The 17,272-nt window shown below is 46.4% G+C and overlaps 1 protein-coding gene across 1 annotated transcript; it reads left to right on the top strand.

Annotated features, from left to right (window-relative positions):
• The first annotated feature begins 1,753 nt into the window (after positions 1 to 1,753).
• Positions 1,754 to 17,272, top strand: TRIM63 (tripartite motif containing 63). The gene is made up of 9 exons (XM_077337667.1): positions 1,754 to 2,191; positions 5,363 to 5,532; positions 7,709 to 7,877; positions 11,188 to 11,283; positions 12,402 to 12,635; positions 13,547 to 13,569; positions 14,765 to 14,889; positions 15,625 to 15,696; positions 16,689 to 17,272. Exons 1-9 carry the CDS (start codon positions 2,033 to 2,035, stop codon positions 16,697 to 16,699), a joined length of 1,059 nt encoding a protein of 352 aa, XP_077193782.1. The 5' UTR covers positions 1,754 to 2,032; the 3' UTR covers positions 16,700 to 17,272.

Here is a 17,272-nt window from a genome sequence, read left to right as displayed (position 1 = left end):
CCCTCTCACAAACTGCCTAAATTCATAGTGAAGTCATTGAATCAGTATTGCTGTCTGATGGCTATCTAGCCTATGTTTAAAAACCTTTCAAAAAACCCACCACTTCCTGAGGAAGCCTGTTCCATTGAGGTACTGCTCAAACTGTCAGAAGTTCTTCCTAATATTTAGCCCAAAACTCTTTTGTTTAAGGGCAACATGTTGGTTCTAATACAACCTTCTGGGGCAACAGAACACAATTCTGCTCCATCTTTTATATGGCAGCTGGTCAGATACTTGAAGATGGATAGCATAGTCTCTTATCCAGGCTAAGCATACAAAGCTCCTTCAACTTTTTTTCATAGGATGTGGGCTTTTCCACATTTTTTGGCTGGCTCTGGCTGCATATTGTTTTGGTTTATCCTCTGATTTCTACATGCCTTTTGTTTCTTGAGTTTTCACTTCTCTCATCCCCCAGTTTTTGCCCTCAGTTCTTTTGAGACCACTTTTACCCTGATCTTTTTTCTGAATGAAGGTTGGCTTTTATAACTCGCTTTTCACTATCTGATGAAGTGGCTTACAATAGCTTTCCCTTCCTCTCCCTATTTTTGGTTTTTTACTTGTACACAAAGTTTCTATCAGTTTTCTTTTCAATGGTTGGACTGTTGTCCTCATAAAACCAATTCCCTCTGGTCCCTCCCAAGAAAATGATTTCATTTTTTAAGGGTATTTCCATATGTCTCCATGAGAGAGGAAGGATAAAGATTTACTGTGTGTGTGTGTGTCTATGTGTGTATGTATATATATATTTAAAGAGGGTGCTGTGATCCACTGATACTGACATTGAAGATGACAGCACCATAACTCTGAAAATGCACAAGGAGGGCAGACATGCAGAAGGATGCTGCCCAAACCGGTTCTAGTACTTGTAGAGCAACTCCAAGAAATGCAGGAGTAAATTCAGCATGCAGAGAAGGACTTGGTCACCATCTTTGTTGCCCTCTTCTGTACATGTTCCAGCTTATCTTCATGCTTCTTAAACTGTAGTGCCCCAAACTGAAAAACTGAACACAATTTAGTGTGGTCTCCACGCTATACAACCAACCCAGAATGACATTTGTCTTGTTCAGTGTTTTCCTTGGTGGTTTTGGATCTACTAAGACCCACAGATCCATTGTTGCATCCTTCCTCCTGAAAACCAGAAGCAGCATAAGAGGAGACAAGTTGTGAGCGGGCAGCAACAAGAACCATTGCCAAGGGAGGCCTGAGCCAAATGGTCCTTGAGGGGTTAGAAATGTTGCTGAGGTTTGGACCGGTTTGTTCTTGACAGCCAGGCCTCCCCCCCAAAAAAAATTTCCCTGTGAATTAAATGGCCAGGCCACCTTGCATATGAACCTGCCCTCAGAGAAGAGCCCAGATGTGAGCTGTCAGGGAAAGAGGTTGTGGGACTCCAAAGCACCATCTAGAGGAGGTGTGAAAAGTCATCCCTTGGAAGATGAAGGCAGCCTGTGATTGACAGAGCAAATAATGTTGTTGAGTGTCTCAGGTTTAATCCTTGGGGTTATGGGAGAGGCCTTGCTAGCATTTCTTGTGGAATGCCTGGAGAAGCGTGACCACCCATGGCCACTGGGCTGTTGTTCCTTTGTTCCAAAAGACCCTGGCGAAAGAGGGGGCATAAATCATATCACCTCCCTGGAAATCTACTTCCCAAACTGTGAACGGCTTGTCCTGTGCCTTGTTTACAGACCGCTCTCTCTGGAGGGGTGACTGCTGCTCGCCCCCTTCCATGTGACCATGTGTCAGCCCTGAGGAAACACGACCCTCCTTCCCCATGGATTTTGCCAGCCGAAGCACACGTGACCCTTGAGATGAATTATAAATAGACAAGGGGAGCTGCGGCAGACAGAGTACAGAAACCCAAAGCTTGAAGTGCCAGACAGCAAAGCACCTCTTGAGAGCCAAGTCGGTCTTCTAGAAGCTGATCGCAAGCCATTCTCGGCAGTGTCCCCTCGCCTGCCAGTAAGGATATAACTTGGAAGGAGCCCTGAGTGGAGCAATGGATTACCAGTCGAGCATCATTCGAGACTCTAACCCCATGGAGAACCTGGAGAAGCAGCTCATCTGTCCCATCTGCCTGGAGATGTTCAGCAAACCCGTGGTGATCTTACCCTGCCAGCATAACCTCTGCAGGAAATGTGCCAATGACGTCTTCCAGGTCAGTAGGCACTCAAAGTATTGCCCAAAGCGGGATCTGTTTTAAATGGCTAGGCCTTTGCTAAGATTAAAAACTTCAGGGCTTGAGGGTTTACTGAAGACTGGCAGCATCCTGTTTGGGTAGTTCTGGGGATGGGGGAGGGCTTCTCATGCTAACAGTATGAACAATCAAGGGCCGTTTTGGCTAGAAGGGGCTTTCCCTTAAATCAGTCTACAACCATTCTCCTTTGTCTATGTTTCTCATTCGCCATGGACACGGCATTGACTAGTCAGCTGGAGCCATTCTCCAAAGGGCATTTCTGAAATCACATGGTTGTGCCATGACCTGAGTAAATGGTAGTCACTGCAGAAACTTTTATTGCCATCTTAAGAGGGGTTCCAGCCAATGGTGGGCTTAGAAGGGTGTAACTTTGCATAGGATCACAGTGCTTGTCTCTGGCTGAAAGTGGTCTTTAAATCTCTCAAATCAAATTTATTTGCAGTCACATATCAAAGACAAGGTATTTTAACTATAAGGTCGGTGGACAAAAGCATAACATCAATATTTACGGATAAAATTGTATTTGAATCAAAATAAAATCTATAAGATATATAGAAATAGAACTAAAACCAGTCATTTATTAGAAGAGCAAATATGTAAAATCTCTTATTCGGGACCCTTCATCCCAATCCTTATTTACTGCATAAGATTGCAGCCTTTGACATAATATGGAGGTAAGCTTGTGTAGAATTGTAGCAAGAGGTCTGTGCTTCTTCGAGCTGTCCATTTTTGATACCCCCTTGTATACTGGACAAAGTCCTCTGTGGTGTGGTCTTTCACTGTCCCAGATCAAGCTCAACCCCTCTCCTTTTTTTAGGGAGATGCAATAGGCTTCTTGAAGTTGGGAAGCTCTGGTTCGGGCCCACAGCACCTCAGCCTTTTCTGTCCAGCCGTAAGCCCACCACTTCATACCAGAGAGTCAGTTTGCTCCTCTTAGGATAGAGGAATGCTGGCTAGGAACCACCTGATAAGAGCACTTGTCACTCAGGGGCCCCATTTTCCTCCTGACGCAGACTTCCCCAGCTGTGTTGTACTGAGCCTCCAAGGAAACAAAACAAAGGAGTGGGGAGGGGAAAATGGCCTCTGTTTGCTGGATGAGAATTCAGAGTTTCCCAAAAGATTTATGGTTTGGCAGGCTGCGGAGAGGTGCCTGTTGAAACTAAAGCCCGCCTGGTCCCTGGCTACATCCCTCAAGGGTGTGTGGGGGGGGAGGTTTCTTGCGTGGATGTTGGAATACAACACCTGGGGAATACAACACCTCTGTGTGTGTTCCTTTTACAGGCACACCTAGTTTTTCCCCTGAAAAATGATACCCCGCCTAGTGCCAGAGCAGAACTGTCTTGTGGGAAAAGGAAGATCCCAAGAGTTGCATCTGGAAATAGAGATATAGAATCCGTTTCCTGCCCCAAAGGCCAATACAAGTGGAATCTCATTAATGCTAGGCAAGGGGCAGGAGGGGGCAACTCCAGGATACACACCATGGGAATTGGTGTCGGAGCCAATGAGACCTGGACATCAGGCATGGCCCACTGACCCAGCCAGACTGTCCTCCATCCAGCAGTTCTGAGGTTCATTTACAGGAGGCAAATCGCTATTTATCATCTATATTTGGAAGGAACAGGCTGTAGAGGAGGATAGGAAGGCAATCAAATCTTTTCCAGCACAAATTGATTGTTCAGTTTAACGTCTGTTTGCAGTTCAGTGTCAAATAGCGCAGACTGGTGCAAATCAGTTAAAAAAAAATCAGCTTTGTGCACCAAAGACTACAGATCGCTGAAGCAATTTCTGCTTTGGCATCTGCACCAAGTTGGGGAGACGTGTTGTCCCTGCAATTGGTACCTTGTTACCCTTCTGTCCACTGGGAACCCTGTTGGGATGGCAGGTGCATAAGATGAAGCTACATCATTAGATTACAAGGAATGGACTTTTGTGCCCAACACTCTTTGGGGACTGTCAAATAACAAAATTCCACTATGATTCTTCCCCCCGCCCTAGTGGTTTGCTGCAAAGAAATAAAGGCAACCTGTTATTCAAATGTAAGACTTCTGGTCAAACTGCAATAAGGCAAATCACAGTTCTGTCCCATGAAGAATTAGGCCACCCCTAAATTCAGTCAAGTCCTCCTAAGACTGGGCTGAAAACTGATCAAGAGATTAGAGCACCTGTCCATGGTGGTCCCACAATGAAGCTGATCTGTAAGTCCTGACATTCCTTGCAAGATGCAGTAGCTAGAAGGTCATTTAAAGAGTAGACAAAGAGAAATGTTCAATCAGTGGCAATTAGATGGGTAGAATCTCAATATCCAGGGCAGTCAGCCTCTGAATACCAGCTACTGGGGATTGAATCAAAGCTTCAGAGCTGGCATATCTGTCGTGTGCATGCTTCAAGAGGATATGAAGGGTCATCAGAGGGGATGTATAGTTAGTATATTTAGATCAGAAACTCAAAGACATTTTTCAAATATTCTCCTCCAGTGTCCTGACTGGCTCAAGGGGAGATTTCCTGCTGCTCTGAGCACACTTCCTCCCTGCTTGACTCCAGAGTGAATGAAGACAACAGAATAGTTAGACAGTCAGATATCTCCTCTCTTTCTTTACAAAGTTGTTTCTTTTAAGCAGCTTTCTTTGCCAATTTAAACTCTGCCAGCATATTCAAGCCACTGCCACCATGTTGGCACTAAGGTTGGCATGAAGGCTGCTACCCAGGCACTGAGCGAGGCCAGATTTTCTTGGCTTCAGCAAGTCAGCTACGCCCTGTAACTTCCAACCGTACCTCCTGGGATCAAATGAACCATCTTAAACTACTTGCTAATCTATGCCTCAAATGAAAAACTCAGTTGGCTCTGGCCACCAGGAACCATCCCCAATGCAACAGTACTGGCAGCCATTCCAAAGTGATTCAGACTGGAATGAAAGATTGTTTTTCATGATGAGCGCTGTTCATCAAGCATGTGGGGTGTTTCCATTCATTTGGGGAGGGATGCAGATTAATCATGCTTATTGCACACTGGATGGTTGTGGTGGTACCTGAATAGCTGAGATCTCAGGACAGATGGTGGCAGCGGAGCAAGATAGCTGGGTGTGGCAGAAGTGACTTGACCTTTGGCCTTATGCTTTGCATGCCACCCTGCAGGCGGCTAACCCCTACTGGCAAAGTAGTCGTGGGACAACCTTATCGGGCGGACGGTTCCGTTGCCCTTCCTGCCGCCACGAAGTCATCTTGGACCGGCATGGAGTCTACGGCCTGCAGAGGAATTTACTGGTGGAGAACATCATTGAGATCTACAAACAGGAATACTCCAGGTTGGCACTCCTTGAACTCCGGATGGTCAGAAAGGGGGTTGAGGGGAGGCGATCTGTAATGGATTAAAATGTCTGGGGTGGGAAGTAGTCCTTGTCCTTTGCCTGAGATGGAATGTGCTGAGTGACACTGGATTAGGGTTGCCAGCCCTGAGTTGGGAAATACCCAGAGACTTTGGGGGTGGAGCTGTGAGTGGGGGGGATTTGGGGTGGGGAGGACCTCAGTGGAGTATATGGCTAGAGTCCACCCTCCAAAGCAATCATTTTCTCCAGGGGAATTGATATTTGTAGCCTGGAGATGAGCTAGAATTCCAAGGGATCTCCAGGTCCCACCTGGAGGCTGGCATCCCTACTCCAGGCCTCTCATGGGCCCTAAACTAGGGATCTGTGGGGTGACAGAGAGGATTGGTAATGAGGGAAACTCTTGCGCATCCTGATTGTGCAGAAATCATCAGATGAAGCTTGGTTGCCAGCTTTGAGCAGGGAAAATACCTGGACCTTTGGGGGAGGAGCCTGGGGAGTGTGAGATCTGAGAAGGGGAGGGATCTTAGCAGGGTCTGATGCCATAGATTCCACCCACCAAAGCAGCCATTTGCTTGGGGGGTGGGGGAAGGCTGGTCTCTGTCATCTGGAAACCAATTGTAATAGTGAGAGCCCACCATCCCCCACCTGGAGCCTGGCAGCCCTGCCGTCATGGCACTAGCCGCAAACATGCTTGCAGGTGAAACTGCTGCTCTTTAAAGGTCCTGGTAGATGATCAGAAAGACTTCTGCATGGGATCCTGGAGAGCCACTGTCCGTCACAGTAGTCCTTCACATTGTGTGGAAAATGAAATCTCAGGGGGAAGTTCCTGTCCTGGCCTTTGCCAGCTAGTTTTCTAAGTGGGGAGATTGTGGGTGGAGTAGGATTCCACCGTTTCAGACCCCCCTGCATTCTGTGGTGACTCTGTGGTCCAGAGCCATTTTAACAAGTCATGAACTGTTGGTCTAAACCAGGGGTAGTCAACCTGTGGTCCATGGACTACATGCAAATGCTGGCAGGGGCTCATGGGAATTGTAGTCCATGGACATCTGGAGGACCACAGGTTGACTACCCCAGGTCTAGACAACTTGCTACCTCCTGGGTGAATCTGGGTACAAGAAGGTCTCAGAGATGTTGGGGAGGGCGATATTACTCTTCAGTACACAGGGCCTCCCCATGTCCCTTAACCCAGCAGTGAGGGCTCATTTGTATCCCAATGAATTGTCTCCTAGTTAGTTTGTGGAACTCATTGGCACAAGAGCCAGTGTTGGCCTCTCATTCAGAAGACTTTTTAAATAAAAATGAGACAATTTCACAAAGAACGGGGCCATTAACAATGATTAGCTAAGCAGAACCTCCATGGTCAGAGTATGCAGACCTCCAGATGCTAGGAATAGGGGTGGCATCATATGTTAGTTCGTTCAAACAGTCTTCTGTGTAATCAGTCCTAGAAACACAACTGGTGACTCCTTGGACTGTGGTCCAATCCAGCTCAGTTCTGAGTCCACACTCTAGTGTACTAATGGCACCGCCATGGGTTTTATTCTAGACAATGTCCCATCAGAGCATCTACATTAATCCATGCCCCTTGGAGTCCTGAAAATGGGCATATTATAAAGAGATCCAGATGCAGGAGGACAGGTACTGGCGAGATTTCTGAGGGGCTTCAGAAGTCACATTCAGAGCAAAGAAGTGGGCATTTGATTCCCAGAATAATTTTACGGGAACTGCAGAAACAGAACTTGCTTCTCAGACACTTTGGCACGCGCAGGAGAAAGATCTAAACATAACCTCCCCATGGAGGTTAATATTAGAGATGAAATGGGAACCAGTCCAGTTTCTACTGTACGAAGAGAAGTCGAGGTTCTAGGCTTCATTCTTCTCCCACATCATTACTTTGATAAAAGTGCTTCATCCTTTCCACACCAGTGATGTCCCTGCTCTAAATCACCTGCTCCAGGATGAGAGGATTAAGCATTGCTTCCGTCTCTTCCCATTTCGTAGCAAATTAGCTTTTTTAAAACAAAGGGGTTGCTGAAGGTTTTGGTCTGTAACCTAACATTTGCATCTCGGGCACGTCTGTCCCCCTTTCCCCAAGCCAGATTCCCAAAACAGAAGGAAGCATCGTACTAGTTTGCTTCTCTTGTCTTTTCCTCAGCCGGCCTTTGAAGAAGGGAAATCACCCCATGTGCAAGGAGCACGAAGACGAGAAGATCAACATCTACTGCTTAACCTGTGAGGTGCCCACCTGTTCCATGTGCAAAGTCTTTGGGGCTCACAAAGACTGCGAAGTGGCACCCCTTCAAAGTGTCTTCCAGGGGCAAAAGGTACAAACTGGGGCTTGGCATCTGCTTTTTGACAGTTCCATACTCGTTGAGGATGTATTCGTTAGATTTTCCGATTCAGAGGGATGTCTTTAATGTCAGCTGTGAATGATCTTTCTCTTGCCCAAGACCTTGAGGTGTGCAATACTCACTGGAGGTCTTTTAACTTTCTCATTTGCCATGTATGAAATTAATTTAATTTAGGAGACTCTACATGCTCTCCTGTGGCCTCATGTTGCAACTGCAGGCTTCACCAAATTTTTACCGATCAGCATTTTGAAGGGGGGAAAGTATGCTTTGAAGGTTCATGCAATGGGCCTTCCAAAATCCCGTCTCTTCCAGTCTTTCATGCACTTTCCATGCTTGTCCACAATAATTGTCCTGCTGCTGTTTTGGGGGCAGTTGAAAAGTCTTGATAGGGTTGCTTCTTTATGGCACTGTTATATCCATGGGTTCTAATGAAGCCAGGACACTGGGAGTCCAGTCAGCTCTTTAATCACAAGAGAAGTGAAGAGTGAACCAAAAATCCACACACACCCCAAAAAAACCCAATATATATACACAGAACAGACAATGGATCTACTCACCAGTGTGCGCTATAGGTCAGTTTCAAGTTTGAACTGATTGGGCAGACGGGATCTAGCTGTGCTTTGGTCAGTTTCATGCCTGTTTGGATCCTGCCCCAGACTTCAAGCTCAGTCATCAGCCGATCTGCAAACACAACAGGCATGATGCCAACCAGTCAGGGATCACCATCCCAGCCAGTCAGGTCATGAGCTTGCTATCTCATGCTTTTAAAAAAATCTTGCCCTTTCTTTAGGCAGCACAGGACAGCATACATGGTTTTCCTGTCCCCCTTTTACTTATTGAAGAAACCTTCAATCCACTTTTGAGGATCTGGATCTTCCAGCAGTCCCCCAGGTCATATTGCAGCCTCCTAGCCATGGCACCACATTGGCTTTCTCTTCTTACTCTGAGATGACAAAACAGAACCATGTCATTGCCTGTGGCTAAATGATCGGCAAAGGGAAAGGAAGCCAAACTCTGCTCTCCTTCTGGAGTGGGGTGAAGAGAATTCATCCCCATTGCCATGGCAATGGGGCAGCAACTCTGTCTTGCCACGACTGGGTGATTTCAGCACAGTGAAGCAAAATATGAATCCTTTGTGACCGCGAAATCCTAGGTTTCTCTCCCTTAGGAATGTTGCCAAAATCACAAGTCCCCATTTTTTAGGACATATGAGAATGCTGATGAAACACACACACGCACACACTCTTTCATTGGCAGTCATGTGCCAACTGTGTGATTGTGGGACCCAGACAGTTCCCTGGTACACAGTCTGAAAGCCTGTTGGATTAAGACAAAAGAGGGCTTCCCCACTCCGCTTTGGTGCTGGGCCTACAAGCGTCTGCACCAGGGCAAAGGGTGCCATTCTTTGACCCCAGAGAGGTTCAGATCTAGCCAGCTGGGAATGCCGATGAAGTCTCAGCGTGGGAGGGAGAGAAGGAGGGCTCTTCTCCCATTTGGGCCAAGAGGCCATTGGAGACGGCAGGATGTGCTGCGCTGTGCCTTTCAGGAATAGCCTCCCAGCCTGAAGGCAGTGGGGCTGAATATACAGATGACTGCAGTCCCAAAGTAGTCACTGGAAAGTTATATTTAGAGCCGAGGAGGAGGTTGTGAGGTCTAGGAAAAAGAATTTCTAAAGTCGAAACTGTGTAGGTGAAAGTCTTTCCCTGGGCATCGGGGATGGAATCCAGCAGAACTCCTGATTTCTCTTCCAGATTTCAGTCCCATAGAGTAGTACGGAGCCGAGAAGAGCAATCACACGGTTCCTTTCAATGAACTTGGGTACTGTTACTGCTGCCACTCATTCCTTTGGAGCAGCCTTCTTCCCCCTGCTCCCTAAACAGCTTCATATGCCTGCCAAATAGGGCTGCCAGCTCTGAGATGGGAAATGCCTGGAGACTTTGGGGGTGGGTGGGATTTGGGGCTGGGAGGGACTTCAGTGGCTTTGTTGCCATGTAGTACTGAAACAGAGTGAGGATTGACATACAGTTGACCCTCCCCTCCAACGTTGAAGGATTCACTTAATTAGAGCCAGTTCCCAGGACTATAGGGACTTGTTAAGAACATGGGGATGTGGTGCTGCATCCAGGAGCAGTCTAGCCAGCATGGTGTAGTGCTTAAGAGCAGTGGCTTCTAATCTGGAGAGCCAGGTTTGATTCCCCGCTCCTCCGCATGCAGCCAGCTGGGTGACCTTGGGCTAGTCAGTTCTCTTATGGCTGTTCTTGCAGAGCAGTTCTGTTAGATCTGTCTCAGCCCCACCTTCCTTCACGGGGGGTCTGTTATGGGGACAGGAAGAGAAAGATGTTTGTAATTTGCATTGGGTAGTGAAAAGCAGAGTATAAAAAAATGTGTCTTCTACAGAATGGGTCAAGCTTTAGGGTGATTACTAGAGGTCGAGTGATGAGCCAGGGTTGTACAATGGCTTTGTGTGACAAAATTTGCACACAGCCAGACCAAACTCTGTGTGACACATTGCCAACATACCAACTTGGCTGTGCAAACAGCCACAATCTCCTTGACTCCTTCCAACTCCTGAAAAATGCTGGTTTAAGCCAATCTGCCCCAAAGCTATCTGGTGTCAAGAGGCCATCCGTCTGTGAGGGGCTACAAGCAGGGTGTCACTAGATGGGGAAGACTAGGGGGACAAAACCCGAAGGATCTCAGCTACCCAGACAAATGGACACGTCATGTCATTTGCTTGAGTTGTCTCTGGCTGGGATAGCAGGGGCCCAGCAGAAATCTTTGTCTGGGGGCCCATAGAAGCATTCAGCTGCCTGAACTATAAGTCAGCCAAGGCTGGCTTCAAAGCAAAATAGCAGGGCAGGTGCAGCGATCAGAAGCCATCAGTTCCATGCTATGCTGAAGTTACCTGGCTGGACAAGGACTGGTAGATTTGTATCTGCCTGAGTTTAGGAACAGGTGACCCCTGGGCCCAATGTTTGCCTAGTGTGTCCCTCTGTTTCCTTAGGAAACCTGTCCCTCTGTTGGAATAGCAAGAGGGTGCCTGCCCCATACATTTCCATGGTGGGATAAACCTAACCTCTCTAAATTTAAACCTCGACAAAGTGCAGATTACCAAACAAATTCCAGCATTCCCCCAGCCTCCTCAAACACCCATTTGGGCCTGTCTCTTTCCTCAGCTGTCTTTCTCTCTCACCACTCTCTAAAGAGCAGCCTGAGGGTCTTCTCTCACACGCAGGGGGGCAGCGACTGGATTGAAATCTATTCTTGTCTTCTCCCTTCACAGACTGAGCTGACCAACTGCATCTCTATGTTGGTGGCAGGGAACGACCGAATCCAGACTATCATCAACCAGCTGGAAGAGTCGTGCAAAAGCACTGAGGTGAGGAACGCAGCAAATGGGCTGAGCTCTTTGAAATCCGAGTGTCGGAAGGGAAACCAGACCCTGAGCGATGGCCAAGGATGGGCTGGGGAGCCGTAGCCCCTCTCTAGAGCTGGCTTCCCCCTTCTAAATCTGGACATCTAAGGCATGGAGAGGACTGTTTCCTTTGAGAGGAAGGAGTTGGCACGAAAGGGCCACCCTGGTAGGATAGGGCTTGGGAGTCAGTGAATGCTATCAGGAGCCATCTTGTAGTAAGGAATATTATGTGGGGGGGGGGGAGATGGGAACTTTGATTGTTTATATGTATGCTGAACTCTCCAATTAAAACACTTGTGGCAGCCTAGGACTGCCACTCAGAGCAATGAGCAATAAAAGCAATGGCATGCCTTTTATTTAAAACATATCTAGCCTGCTTTATCTCCATGGGATCATGGTAGTGAACAGTGTCACAACTGAGCTGCCAAAGACAAAGCTTAATCCAGTTCCCAGAACTGAAACAGAGTGCGTGACCCCCATTACCAGTGTAAAAGCAGTTTAAAGCGCACAGGATCAGGAAATTCACAGCCAAACCTGCTGGGAAAATGTATCCAGTGCTCTCTGTGCCTTGCCCACCTTCCTAATTGTAGTGAGGGAAGAGACTGTTCTCACCAGCTGTGGAAGGCCAATCCGAAAGACTGGAACCACCACAGGGAAGACCTGTGATCTTTCCCGTGAGCCTTATGGACTCCTGTCCAGCCCTCAGTTGCATAGGGGTCAGGTCTCCTTGTTTTGAATGGCATGTTGAACCCCAAATAAGTAGCTGCAGTAGTAAGACCACTTTGTGGGAGGACAGAGCCCTATTTGAATTGCTTTCTTCGAGAGGCGCAAACAATGCTGTAGAGAAGGTGGCAATAAGATGGAATTGGGGCCTCTTAAGTGGAATTGGGACCTCTTAGGTGATATTTTGGCAACATCCATTGATGAATGTGTATCTTCTGGGTGGATCTCTCCCTTGGGTATGTTAGGCAGACTGGGCTGTCTCTTTAGAAGACCTGAGAGCATGCCTAACCCTCAGCTCCCCTACCTACATGCCCTTCTCAGCAAACAGCTATTTCATTCATTCATTCGTTTTCTGGCAGGAGAACAGCCGGCAGGTAAAGCAGGACCTGTGTGAGAAGTTTGAAGCTCTGATCGCTGTCCTGGAGGAGAAGAGAAGTGAACTGCTGGAGCGGATCTCCAAGGAGCAAGAAGAGAAAGTCGGGTTTGTGCAGAACCTCATCCAGCAGTACAAAGAGCAGCTGGAGAAGTCCAGCAAGCTGGTGGAGAGTGCCATACAGTCCATGGAAGAGGAGGCGGGAGCTGCTTTTCTCATGGTGAGCCAGAAACCTGGATCGAGTTGGGTGTCCAGATGTACATTTAGATGGTGGCTGGCAGCTGGAACTAGATGTATTGATTTATCTATATAGCATATGCCTATACCAGCTTTTGAGAATCTTGCTTGAGGCCGCTTACAATTTAAACCATAGTATTAAAACACAAACTATTAAAGTTTGACTTTTCCTCACTTATCTAGGTGCAGGGGCCCAAGGAGTAGATTAGGACAGTACTCAGATGATGTGTGTATGTGAAAGAAATATGCAATTCATGAGCATTACCAATTTGCCCACCCTTTAGCTTTCCAGAAACAGTAGCTAAGGGGGCTGTCACTAGAGTTATGGGGTTCCTCTCCCTGAGCTGTCTATAATTGGACATGGGATTACAGAATTCCCAGGGATTTTGTCAATAACTTTGTTTTGCTGTTGCGTTGGCATAAGCCAGGGTGGAAAGACAGCTGTCTTTCACAAAAACCAGTCCATGGCCAGGGTAAAACTTGAACTCCGGTCACACAGAGGTAAACTGTACTCTACTCCTCTTGCATAGAAAGGCTTAACCTCCAACCTTCACTCTAGATACAAGAAATAATGCTTAGGAGTTATAAAGTTATCTGCGTACATTTCCTCTGAGCTGTAACAAGCAGGTCACTGTTAAAGAGAACTCTGAGCTTAACAAGTAGTGTCTTGTCTCAGGCTCCCTCCCAAGCCCATAGCAGAAGGGAGGTTTGAACAGCCACCTCTGGAGCCACCATTCAACAATAATTATTTAAGCTTGGTGCCATCTTCCTCGTAGGTGAGCTTGATACCTGAATTGAATGAAAGTTCTTATAGATAGCCCAGAGAGATTACAGGCCTGATTTTAAACTGAGCAATCGTTATTTACAAATGTTTTCTCCTCCTCTCTCTTTCAGACTGCCAAGCAGCTCATTAAAACGTAAGTCCTGAAACATTTCCCTCTGTTTTGTAAATCTTAGAACTGTGCTATTCACAACAAACTGCCAGTTCCCCATTGAAAACTCTCTCTGGTTGAAAGTTTAAACAAAAGGCTCCATTGCCAAATTCAGGTTTGAATGGGTGCACTAGTTTCCTGTCCAGTTGCACGCTGTAGGTGATAGACCAGGACCCCAGCTATTACAGTGTGAATTTGACATATATCCTGATGTAAGATGTCCCGAGACCATCTTGAAAACAGACAGCCTAAAAATCTCATAAATAAAATGAAATGAAAATAAATAAATATCTTAGAGAGCAATTTGAGATGGTCCTCAGCATCTTCCAGTGGCTGCATTGTTAGCCTCAGCTCTAAACAAGGCTCCCTCACGGTGAGGGATGTGCTACAAAAATCCCCTCCCCATTCCTTTTCACTGGGTTTGCAGTGAGTTGCCCTTTGTCCTTATTGCAAATTTTTGCTCTGATGTGGACAGCCTAGGCTAGCCTGGCCTGATTAGAGCTTGGGAAGATCAGGGTCAGCCCTGGTTAAGTATTTGGATGGGAAACCACCAAGTCAACCTAGAATTGCTATGCAGAGGCAGGCGATAGCAAGCCACCTTCATTTGTCTCTTGCTTTGAAAACCCTATTGCAGGGGTAGTCAAACTGTGGCCCTCCAGATGTCCATGGACTACAATTCCCAGGAGCCCCTGCCAGCATTCGTTGGCCGCAGTTTGACTACCCCTGCCCTATGGGGTGGTGATAGGTTGAGGGCAACTTGATTGTACTTTGCACCACCACCTGCTGGAATCTCAGCCAGGTAGCATGGTGCAGTGGTAAGAGTGTTGGACTAGGATTTTGGAGACCAGACTGAAATAACATGTCATTTAAGCTTGCTGGAAAGAGGTTGGACCAGTCACTGCAGGATCACTGTGCTAGGTTGACTTCCGTGGGCAATGTGCCCCATAATGGACTAACTTGGGTGGCTTCAAGTTTGACTTCTGATAAGGCCAGCTCAAAGAAGGGGGGGGCTTTTAGGACAGGGCAAGCCCCTCCAGCCCAGTTTTAGGCTCCCTTCTGAATACCATTTTCTGCCTTTCATCCTGTTGCGTTAGACTGAGGTACAATGGCTTGTATTTCTGGAAAGACTGCACTGGAAATCTGTATTGAATCCTTTTTCCCTGTTCTGTTTCATTTGCAGGATTGTGGAGGCATCAAAGGGAGGTCAACTGGACAAAATTGAAGCAGGTTTCGAAAACATGGACTATTTCACCCTTGACCTAGAACACATCGCAGAAACAGTGCGAGCCATAGATTTTGAGGCAGGTGAGGTAACTTGGCCTTCTGTTTGAATCTGTAGATTAAGGTCTGTTAAGCCCTGTGAAGAACAGCATTGACCAATCCATATTCCCATTTTGACTGGAAATCTCCAATTAGGACAAATGGTCTGAAACCATAGTTTGTTAGGGAGGGAAAATGCTCAGGCTGAAGGTTATGACTGAAGGTCGGGGTAAGGTGAAATTCTATTGGTCCTTGCTGCCCCCTGGGAATTTGCTAACAGTCACACTACTTTGTGTAGCAGTGGTGGTAAAGCACAGGTGAGCTCTCTCCTCCAGCAGACTACCATAGAGACATGTAGAATACTGTTCTGAGGTGTATCTGACATCATCAGTGTCTGAAGTCCCTACCACTGAATGTCAGAATTCACACTGGAGTACATTAAGGCCAATTTTTAGGAGTAGTTTTAGCTCAAATTGCCTCCATGTCTTCCCTGTGGCTTAAGTCCATAACCCTCTTTTGTGTTGTTGTAAAGTCTGCTGCCATCAGGAAGGAAGCACGTTTGTCTTTCAAAGCAAGATACTGAACTATCAGCAGAATCATAAGCATTTTTTATAAAACCCTATTTGATACTGAAGACTAAGAACATCCAAGTGTCTTCTGGGTTATGTTCTTAAACACACACACCCCTCCTGAATGAAAATAACCAGAAATGACCCCTTGGTAGAAAACAGGAGTCTCAAAGTGATTCGGTTCTTAATTTTCCTCCCCTTTCCTTTGAAGATGAGGATGATGAGGAGCTAAATGAGGAAGAAGAAACAGAAGCGGACGATACTGGAGTTGGAAATGTGGATGGTACGTAGCAAGCTTGAGAAATCTAAAGCAGCTTTTTATTCATTTGCAGCAGCTACAGTGCTTTCATGTGGAGGTGGACTGCAAGGTTTCAGAGAAATTAACACTATGATGTCATGTCACAGGGTTGCCATTTTGGGGTCCTCCCCAAGGCATATGCATAACAGTTCAACAGGGAGCACAGTGGCCTGTTTATCCCTGTATGTTCACAGATGCTTCCACCAAGCATCTGGGAGTTGGCCACTTTCAGAGAGGATACTGAAGTAGATGAACCATTGATCCCAAAAGGTTGCTCTTGTTCTGTTATCAAGTCACAATACACTAATTTTTCTGAATTAAACTAGTTTCAGCAGGCCCAACAAATAGTCACTTATTTTATGGATTCTCACAGATGGCTCTCAATTCGTCTGTCTAAAACTATTTCGATGATTAAGCGGAGATTTAAGGCTTCTTTATTTAGGGAAAAAAGTAACTCAATTTTTTGTGTGACCGCTAAACAAATTGGGGCTATGCAGCTTTGATCGCTGCATTTGATAGACTGAACTAGGATGTGTTGCATAAACCATAGTTTTAAATCATAGGGGCCCCAACTTTTTTGAACCTGATGGCACCTCTGAAATTCTAACAGGGTGTAGTTAGTGCAGCCATAAAATGACTGCAAAAAATGGCAGCCACAGGAGGGGGAGCCACAAAATGGCTGTTGCACTCACCTTCAGCCACATAATGAAGGTCCTTGTGCGGTGAGGGCAGCTGCTGCAGAAACAGCATTTAAAAAAAGATCTGCACAGCCAATCAAATCACCAATAGCCAAACAGAAGCCTTGTGGGGCAAAAGTCCAACCTTTCCCACCCACTTTCTGAAAGCACTTGGCAGGCACCACATTGTGGACCCTTGCTTTAAACAAACCAGGGTTTACTGTGTTGTCAGAATGCAGCCTAACCCTCCCTTCTGCCCTGAATCAGATTCTCTAAACATGTTTTCTTCACCTCTTCCAGGTTCTCAATAACAAAACAGGAGAGAAAATTCTATGGAGGAAGAGGAATTTCCCCATGTACAGACTGAGAGAATCCAGAGATGGTGGTGTGATGATGATGATGATGATATTGGGGTGAGGGATGGGAAACCCCAGACAGAATGCCCAAGAAAAGCAATAGAAAGAGCAGAGCAAAATCCCAGCTGACAAAGAGCCATTTGGAGTGTGGGATTCCTGGCAATTCAGAAAGAAAACTTGCACAAAGACACTTTTATACACGGGTGCATAATGAAACCTTTCGTACATTTTATAAGTCTTTTGTTTTTTGTACATAACTGTCATGGCACTTGAATATTTTGTAAAGAAAAATAAGGTGGTTTTCCTCCTCTTGTGCTTCACAGCAACCTTCCATAGACTGAAGGATGTTGATTTGGGGGAATTATATACAAGGATTTCTTGGCACTAGGTAGAGCACAGGAGAAAAAGGAAGGTAGCATTAGACTTAGCTGCTTTAGAAAATGTTGACCTAATAAAGAATGCCCTCCCTCGTGATGCCTGTTGATTTTGTTGCTGCATATTGTTACAATAAAATAAATCCCAGTTTTA

The sequence above is a fragment of the Paroedura picta genome, chromosome 5, assembly GCF_049243985.1.
Source record: "Paroedura picta isolate Pp20150507F chromosome 5, Ppicta_v3.0, whole genome shotgun sequence".
Lineage (NCBI taxonomy): Eukaryota > Metazoa > Chordata > Lepidosauria > Squamata > Gekkonidae > Paroedura > Paroedura picta.
Note: the sequence above shows the minus strand (reverse complement) of the source record. Positions and strands in the feature narration are given on the sequence as shown.